Source organism: Geospiza fortis, unplaced genomic scaffold (genome assembly GCF_000277835.1).
Source record: "Geospiza fortis unplaced genomic scaffold, GeoFor_1.0 scaffold59, whole genome shotgun sequence".
NCBI classification, from domain to species: Eukaryota; Metazoa; Chordata; class Aves; order Passeriformes; family Thraupidae; genus Geospiza; species Geospiza fortis.
In genome coordinates, this window is record NW_005054381.1 from 3,106,689 (window position 1) to 3,115,724 (window position 9,036).

Here is a 9,036-nt window from a genome sequence, read left to right on the forward strand (position 1 = left end):
AACATCTCACTACAGCTGGACAGCCCTCAGCTCTTCCCAGAGCACTCATCACCTCCCTGCCCAGCCTTCCCTCTCCTCCTCAGGAAGTCTGTCAGACCTCCATGGCTCTCTCTGTGGAGGGTGGTGGCTTCTTCCCAGTGACCCATCTCTGTCTCAGCCCTTGCCCAGCCTTCACAGAGCTGTTACTCTCTCCTACACATTGTACTTCTTCTCCAGTCTGTGATCATTTTCCCTCATCAGCTAAGACAGGATACCCTTTTCTTCCCAACATCCTAGTTTCTGTCCATGCTCTCACCATACAGTTAATCTGCTCTTCTTTTTCAGAGTCACTGTTTCCTTCCTCACCCTGCTCCTGGAACTCCTTCTGCCTCATCTTCAGGGTTACAAATATCCACACTTCTTTCAGCTCTCTGCATCCTCATGCCCAGACTACCTGTAGCTCTTGAAATGTAACTGTATAATCTTTATTTTTAAAAAGCAACGGTTTGATTAAATTGCAATGTAATATCTCCTTATAGGACCTGGGGCGCATCAGGCAGTTCCAGGAGATAACAAGTAGCCCATCTCAGCACTCCTTTCCTCTAAATGAAGGAGGAAACTTGAGTGTTTCAGCTTCTCAGATTCGTCTTTCATGCCCACCACTACCTATGCCAGTGCCTGCAGTGCTGTCACAGCTGCAGGACATGCCCTGAGGCACCTCCAGCCACGGAGAACACATGCGGGACACTGGTGACAGCTCCCACCTCCTGCTCCTGGGGCACCAAGGGCTTTGCAAATATGGGAGAATCCTTGGTAAAGGAGACTTCAGTCTCTTTTTCCCTAACCAACCTCATCCCACTAATGCTTCTGGGCCCTCCAGCACAGTTCTTTCATGGATACACTCTCCCCTCCAAGCTGCCAGGAAGGTTGGGTAACAGGGGACTTAACAAATGCAGGAACCTCCACAGAGGAACTTCTTACTAAGGGACAGGCATGAGAGAAGCAGAAATAGCCACAGTGACTGTTTCACATCCTCTGTCATTGGGGAGGCACTGAATCGAGCAGGGAGCTTCACTCTTCCGGAGTGTGGGGTTGCCCTGTTCCATCACGAGACTGCAGCACAAGTGGACTCTGGTGGAAATTCCACCATGCCTACGCAAGCTCTGCACAGACCTCTCACTCCATAAATTGAGGGGCTGCTGATGGTCTCAGCATCAGACAGCAAAGAGGCTTCCAAGCTACCCTTGCCTGCTTCAGCTCCAGCCACCACTTCTCCAGCAACATGAAGGTGTTTGTGGTTGCCCTCACCATCCTCGTCATTGCCGTCTGCTACCAGACCTCTGCTGCTCCACGTAAGTCCAGGGTCTCCTCACCTTCCCTAAGTGGGGACAGGAGAGATGTCGCTGCTGGGACAGCCCCTTCTGACAGCAATTCCACTCTGGGTCCCTCCCTCTGTCCCACCATCTTCTGGCAGGTGCTCCAGGGTTGTGGGACAAGAAGAGCTCAAAGACCATTAGCATAAAAGCTGAAGGTTTGCTACCTTTTTAGGGTAAAAGCACAACCATGCCCCCCACCCCTGCTACAGGGATCAAATGTGGGCACCCTGAGGAAGGCTAGGGCTGGCCAGGTTTGGGCTGGGAGCTGTTGCCTGGTGGCATGTCAATGCCAGCTCAGGGTGAACCCAACAGGGAAATAACTGAAGGAAGAAGAAAAAAGACCCCATCTTTTCTCTTCCTCCTCCACATAATCCCTGCTCCCTAGACCCAGGATGGGTAATCCCAGCTCCCTGCCTTGTTCCCCATCCCTTGCCACTGCTCATGACTGTCTTTGCCCTTCACAGTTGGCTCCGACCCACCAACCTCCTGCTGCTTCTCCTACGTCTCGCGGCAGCTGCCCCGCAGCTTTGTGAAGGATTACTACGAAACCAACAGCCAGTGCTCCCAGCCTGCTGTCGTGTGAGTCCCTCCTCCAGGGCAGGGTGGTTTTGGGCTGAGGAGCCAGGGAGGGAAAGGCCCTTTTCCAAAGACAGGGAAGGAAAGCTGGGATAGACAAGAAGAACAAGGTGATGCTTGGAGCACAAAAGCCATATGCTGCTCCTGCTCTACCCCTTTGCAGATAAAACTGGTGGCTGCTGGATAGGATGGGCAAGGCATGGAGCTGCTCATCTTCGGGAGAGGCAGGACTTGGGCAGGGCTCTTGTCCTGGCCCTGGGAGTATCCAAGACCGGGTTGCATGGGGCTTGAAACAACCTGGTCTAGTGGAAGATGTCCGTGCCCATGGCAGGGGGTGGAACTGAATAAGCTTTAAGGTGCCTTCCAAAGCAAACCATTCCATAATTCTATGATTCTGTGATTCTCCATTTAGTGCTCTCCCACAAAAACTGACCTCCTTGCTCCCCACAGGTTCATCACCAGGAAGGGCCGGGAAGTCTGTGCCAACCCCATGGAGGACTGGGTCCAGCAGTACGTGAATGAGCTAGAGCTGGACTGAGCTCCTGCACAGATCCAGCTACTCCATGTCCCCAGCTGCCGGGATGGACGAGTGTGACCAGCTGGGGTCCACTGGAAGTGCTTCAATGTCATTTAGAGCTAGCTGAGAAACTGAAAACATTCCAAAACCCAATTTAATGTTGTGCTATTTAATTTTTTATAGGGGAGGGATCAGGTGCAATAACTCTGAGATAAAAAATATTTTTATTTAATTTGTTTTGGGCTTTTTTTTACCTGTAGACTCAGATTATATTTTCTGTATTTAAGAAACTATATTTTGGACATAAAATTAAATTCAGATGTCAATAAATAAATATTTTTGTAAGAATCTTCTGTGTTTGCCTCTGTTACAATCCTTTGGGTTGACAATAGCTGAAATTAAAATAGTGACAGCAGGTTCTTTATTTCCTTTTCCACACTGTCAAAACTTCTACAAGCTTTCTGTGTCTGAACATCCTGTTTTGCAAAATAATAACAAGAAAAGCCATGAAGGAGGAGTTGTGAGAAAGGCAGGGATTACATTCAGGTAACTTGTCTTACGTTTTTCTAAGGTATTTAGTTTCCATTCATTATGACAACTGGAAGATCATTAAATTCCATTTCTGGCCCCATTATAATCAATCAAAATATTACCTTTAGGGGCTGAAATATAACATATTGGCTGTTTTAGGGAAAGCTTTCTGAGAGATACAGATAAAATGGATCAGCTATTTCCAGAGCCGAGGGTGGAAAAAATATGTTTCACTGCAAGAATTTTAGAATTATTTCATTAAGCTCTCGTTTAGCTGCGACATGAAGCTTGGCAGATATTCCCTCAGTAATACTTTGACTCCAAAACCTGCTCATCTCTGGAGATGCCTGTCCAGAGATGACCATGCCAGACCCCAGCCCAGGGCAGGACCTGGCCCTGCAAGGAAACATCTCCCCTGGTCCCGCCCTGGAGCTGAAGGAAATGGAGCTCACCTTAGCAAAGGTATTTCCCACATCCTTGATGGCATTTCCCACACCACTGATGGTGTTTGGGATGCTCTGATCAGCTCTAGACAGGATCTGTTGGATCAGCAAAGAGTATTTGGGTTCCTCCTGCCTGGATCTCTGGTGCACTCCATGGAACAATGCTCAGCTTACCACACTGCGTTTCCATACTGGATTTGGGATTTCAGACATAAACACCAGCGGGACACAGGCGAGCAGGGCAGGAGGCAGCCCTGGGGAGGGGTGACCTTGAGCAGAGAGTGGATGGTGAGCAGAGAGAGGAGGATCAGGTGGGGCTGGGAGGGATCAGGGGGACGTGGGCGCGTCTGAGGGAGGAAGGAACACACCACTCCTCACTCAGGGAGCTGCAGCCCCTGGCTCCTTGGCCCACAGGGCCCTGTGGATCCCATCTGTCATCCCACCCCAGTGCTGACAGCATCCAGCTTAAAACAGCACCCTGAGAGGAGGGAAGTGAGGTAGAGAGCAGGACCAGAGCCCCCTTCCCTGAGATGCTGCTGGGAGAGGAGGGAGCCCATGGCTGGGAGGTTTAGATGGACATTGCCACCAGCATGTGAAGGGGCTGGCTTTGGTGAAAGCCTGGACTCATTAGACCCTGCACACCCCAGGGCCAGCTCCAGAAGGCAGACTCATCTTGGCCACTGAGTACCAGCCACCCTGGGTGCTGCTGGATAGATTCACCCTGAGGACTGAGATTGGCACAAAGCCTAGTGCCCAGAGCTGCCCTCACTCCAGGGAGCAGCAGGAACAGGAGACAGGAGGGGGAAGAGCTGTGATGGGATTATCCCAAAATCACTTGAGCCTCCACAGTCCCTCTTGGATACAAGCCCTGCCTGCCTCTGTGGCACTGGGAGCAGGCCCACAGCCTCAGGGTTCTTGTGGAAGGGCACAGGGTCATCCAGTGAGTACCATCCAGCCCGGGCAGTGCTGGAGCCTGCGGCAGACAGGCTGTCTGTCTTGTGCAGTGTCCTAAAGCACCCAGGGCGCATTCCATCCTCCCACAGCCCCGCCCTCCCCCTCCACTCCAGGGTACCTCAGCTGGCTCCTCGCTGCTATTCTGGGAGCCTGCAGGAGCCCAGAATTACTCATGTCTTTCTTGATCTTGCACCCGCCTGTGTGTGACAGCTCAGAAGAGTGCGAGGAGCTGCAACTCCACACCCCCAGCAGAGAGGTGAGAACAGAGCGCCTTCTGCAGAGGATGAGGAGTGGCTCAGAGCAGGCAAGGGCTGCATTACCCATGGCACCATCAGCTTAGATCCTCACCCAGGGGTCACCCTGCCATGTGCCCTGGATGTATTTGTGGTTGTGCAGCTGTTTGAGGCTGATTTTGCTGCTAGAGCTGAAGCATGCAAGGAGACCCTCACACCATGCAATCCTTGGGTCACAGAATCATGGAATCATAAAATCATGGAATAGCTTCAGTTTGAAGGGATCTCAAAGCTCATCCTGTTCCACCCCCTGACATGGGCAGGGACACTTTCTGTCACTGCGGGCCCCCAGCCGGGTAATAATTAGCATTGACTCCCTGATTCACAGAAGGCTGATCAATCACTTTATTAAACTATGCTCATTAAGAAACACATTGCTTTTATAGACAGTTACAATACAGGTGGACCCAGCTGGTCCTTCAAACACCATCACCACTGGCCAATCAAGAAACCACCCTTTGGTAAACAAACCTCGATAACACATTCCACATGTTCACAACAACAGGGGCAGCAAGTGAAGATAAGAATTATTTATCATTCTTTTCTCTGATCTTCTCACAGCCTTCCCCAGGACAATGCCTGGGAAAGCTGTGCTGCTCTCTGTAGCCAGAGAGCTGCTGCCACAACCTTCCACTATCCAGGTTGCTTCAAGCCCCATCCAGCCTGGCCTTGGACACTGCCAGGGCTGGGGCAGCAACAGCTGCTCTGGGCAACCTGTGCCAGGGCCTGCTCACCCTCATGGTAAAGAGTTTTTTCTCCCCAGGAAGTTCACGCCCAGGGCTCAGGGCTAATTGTGGTGCTCATCCCTCCCATAAACTCTCATGGGGTGCTCAAGCAGGTGGCCACCAGAATCACAGAACATGTTGAACTAGAAGGATCTTTAAGCTTAACAGATGAAGAGAAAAGTGGAGCTGGGACCAAGAGGAGGGTGGTTTTCTGCAGAATTTTCTCTGGATTCAGATCAAAACAAGAACAATGCTGTTAAAGGGGTTTGGAATTTGTAAACTATTCATCCTGAAATCAGAGTTTGGAATTTACTGAATGTTTTGTACAATGTATATAAAAATAATTCTCTTTTTTTTGGTTTTGTGGGGGTTGGTTTGTTTGGTAAAGTGGGGTGTTTTTTTGGTTTTTTTTTAGTTTTTTTTTGACAAAAGTCCTCGGCAAGCCTAGCTGTGAACAAAAATTCAATCATTACTATGATAAGAATATCATTATTATATATGCATATGTCTCCATATTTGCTGTTTACATCACTCTAGTGTGTCTGTAGGCATTTTGAGGCACACCAAATACCAGAGGAATTGGAGGCTGGAGTCCAGCTTCTCACAGAAGGAGGAGCAGGGCTGTGCTGATGGAGTGTGGATTGAATGTTCAGCCAGTCAATGTTCATGGTCTGAGCTTTTACATCTCCACTTTTCAGAGAGGAATTAGACACACTGAAGGCAAAATGTTTGTGCACCCAGAAGTGCCAATTCTGTACCTCCCTCCCCATCCCCAGGGCCCTGGTTTGCCACAGGGAGGGAGGCTCAGTCTCCAGAACAGCTCTTCCCAGAGACACCATGAGCAGGGGGTGTGTCACTTCTGAGGCACCAGAATCCAAAAATATAATGTAAAAGGGGATGGGTTTGTAAGCTGCATACAAAAGTAGTGTTTTCCTAAAGTGGTGCAATACCCCAGACTTCCAGGGCTAAGGAAGACACATGAGTATTACAGAAGAAATTGTGCCTGGCTGTTGCCTTCCCTGTGATGGCTGACAAAAGGCAGAAGTGGCCAGGAAGACCCAAAAGAACATTTCTGCTGAGTTCGTAGAAAGATGCAGACAATGACTCACATCCCTCTGAGATGATGAAGCATTTTCTTCTAGAAGAGAAGGATGCAACATTTTTAAGAAAGCACATTTCTAAATCTGCAGGTCTGTTAACTGTGCTGAATCATAACAAGGGACACTGCCAGTGCCTGGGAGTGAGGAAACTGCCCCAGGAGCCAATGCCTAAAGTGTAACTTTAATCTACTGATTGCTCAGAAAAACAGTAACACCCAATCCACGGTCCCTTTGCCAGATTTCGTATCTCAAGGGATTCCTGCCTTCACCCAAACCACACCCCTGAGCAGAACAGTCCTTGGCTGGCGTAATAGATGGACTCGATGACCTTAGAGGTGTTTTCCAACCTGAACAATTCCATGATTCTATGATTCTCTGCTGTGCTGTGCAGGTATTCCCTCTGGAAGAGGCTGAGCAGGATCTGGTCCTTCAAGGACAAGGTCTGTGTGGAGGCTATAGCCAGACATCAATGCACTGCCATCGAGGATAGGGACAAACTCCACTTGCCATGGCTTAGAGAGAAATCCTGCTTGCAAATCACCCTAGGATCAGTTTCAGGGCAGCAGGGAGCTCCCAAAGCCAGGTCCCAGTGCTCCCAGCTGCCCTCCAGCTGCCAACCAGTCTGGGCATCAGAGGGCAGACTGGTATGCTCCAAGCAGTTCCTTAGAAGCCCATGATGCAGAGTCCACCAGATGGAAAATCTGGGAGCCTACTCAGAACTATCTCATACCTTTGACCTCCACTGTCCTTCTCGGGGGAGGCAGATTCATGATTGCTAGAAACACTTTGGATGCTGCATTGGGGTGAGCTCACATCCTTTCTACTCATTCATTTCTTCCACTGCTTGCAAGATCTTTGAATTGTTGCACTTCCTTCTGCTTCTTCTGGAAACACTTCACCCCCCCAGGCCTGCAGCAAGTGCCACTTGTCTGTCACCTGCCAGGATCAAGTTGCTCTGGACAGTTTCTATTCCATCACCTCCTCCCACTCCTGGTTCAGTGACATTTACCCTGGTTCCCTCCCTGCACAACAGGTTTCTGTGGCTGTCCTCACCACTCCCTCCACCAACTGCCTCTGCTATCAGCTCTTTGTTAAGGCCTTGAAGTTTATGTCCTTTCTTATCTCCTCAGGCTCCATAAACTTCTCCATGGAGTGAATATAAGATCACAATCTCCATGTAATATCTCCAGGGTGTCAATGCACTGCAGGACCCACTGAGACCTATCATCCTTCTCCTTCCTGGGATGTGGCAAAGCTGTGACTAAGCTCGTCTCACTAGTCTGCTCTCTCTGTTGTGCAGCCACCAAAAGAAAGATCCTGAAGGAGTGTGGGACTCCCCAAAACACAGCAAAACTCAGTCAAGAGGAACTGCTCTCCCAGCCCAGTTAATTTATTCACTAGAAGACTCCTAAAGCATCATCCAGGACATCCGCAGAGAATTGGAGAGAGAAAGTTTACAAGGGCCTGGAGTGACAGGACAAGGGGGAATGGCTGCCCAGTGCCAGAGGGCAGGGTTAGATGGGATATGGGAAAGAATTCTTCCCTCTGAGACTGGGGAGGCCCTGGCACAGCTTGCGCAGTGAAGCTGTGGCTGCCCCAGCCCTGGAAGTGTCCAAGGCCAGATTGGGCAGGGCTTGGAACAACCTGGTCTAGTGCAAGGTGTCCCTGCCCATGGCAGGGGGTGGAACAACATGAGCTTTAAAGTCCTTTCCAACCCAAACCAGTCCAGGACTCTATGATATATTGTTCTGAGCATTTCAGACTATATTTTACCAAATCTCATTTTATTTGCATTGAATCGGACTTCAAATTAGGCAGCTTCTTGATTTCTGTCTGAAGGACACGCTGCATGGCCACTCCAGCTGGTAGTCCAGGGCTGGTGGCACTGCTTGCATCCCATGTGCCATGGGGTAGTGTCTTGTGCACCCAGGGCAGTGTCTCCTCCTCCTGGCCCTGTGGAAAGAGACCACAGCCCCACTCAGGTTCAGGTGAGCTTTTCCTCCAGTGACACACTGGCAGCCTGTTCAAGGCAAGAGCCTTGGGGCAGCAAGACAGCCTGGAGGAGAACGGATGTACCAGGGGATGGACAGACCAAAGGTGAACACTGGAGACGGAGTTTGGGCTATTTTTCTTTCCCTGGATCTTGCAGCCCTGAAGCACCCCTGCCCTGTGATGGGCAGCTCCCCACACTTGGAGCTTTCCCACTCATGGGGTTTTGAGTTGGGGGTGGAGGGGTTGGAGCTGAGAGACCTGGAGGGATCTCTGGAGCAGGGGACCAGAGACAGCAGCCCAGGGACCACCCACACCCAAACAGATGTCCTCTCTCTTCACCCCAGGCCCCAGTACCACAAGGCTGGGGTGAAGCCACCACACAGGCATCTGCCAGTCCCAAATCCTGCCTGGAGAGTGCTGCTGTGTCCCACAAATGCCAGAGTGGGATCTCTCAAGGATCCTCTGGGCTGGAGAGGATCAGGTCCAGCAGCACCCTTTGCCTTCTGAGATATTTCAGAGTAGCAGCAGTAGTACCATTAACCACACAAGG

The 9,036-nt window shown here is 50.4% G+C and overlaps 1 protein-coding gene across 1 annotated transcript; it reads left to right on the forward strand.

The window, feature by feature from the left end:
• Positions 1-1,225: 1,225 nt before the first annotated feature.
• On the forward strand, positions 1,226-2,469 carry LOC102034467 (C-C motif chemokine 4 homolog). Its single transcript, XM_005425133.2, has 3 exons — positions 1,226-1,331; positions 1,820-1,934; positions 2,382-2,469. Exons 1-3 carry the CDS (start codon positions 1,262-1,264, stop codon positions 2,467-2,469), a joined length of 273 nt encoding a protein of 90 aa, XP_005425190.1. The 5' UTR covers positions 1,226-1,261.
• Positions 2,470-9,036: the final 6,567 nt, after the last annotated feature.

What these genes read in the sequence shown, in the direction of transcription:
- LOC102034467 (XM_005425133.2), top strand. Translation starts at nt 1,262, where the DNA reads ATGAAGGTGTTTGTGGTTGCCCTCACCATCCTCGTCATTGCCGTCTGC. An exon ending in CCAGACCTCTGCTGCTCCAC is followed by an intron (nt 1,332 to 1,819) that starts GTAAGTCCAGGG and finishes TGCCCTTCACAG; the next exon opens with TTGGCTCCGACCCACCAACC. An exon ending in TGCTCCCAGCCTGCTGTCGT is followed by an intron (nt 1,935 to 2,381) that starts GTGAGTCCCTCC and finishes TGCTCCCCACAG; the next exon opens with GTTCATCACCAGGAAGGGCC.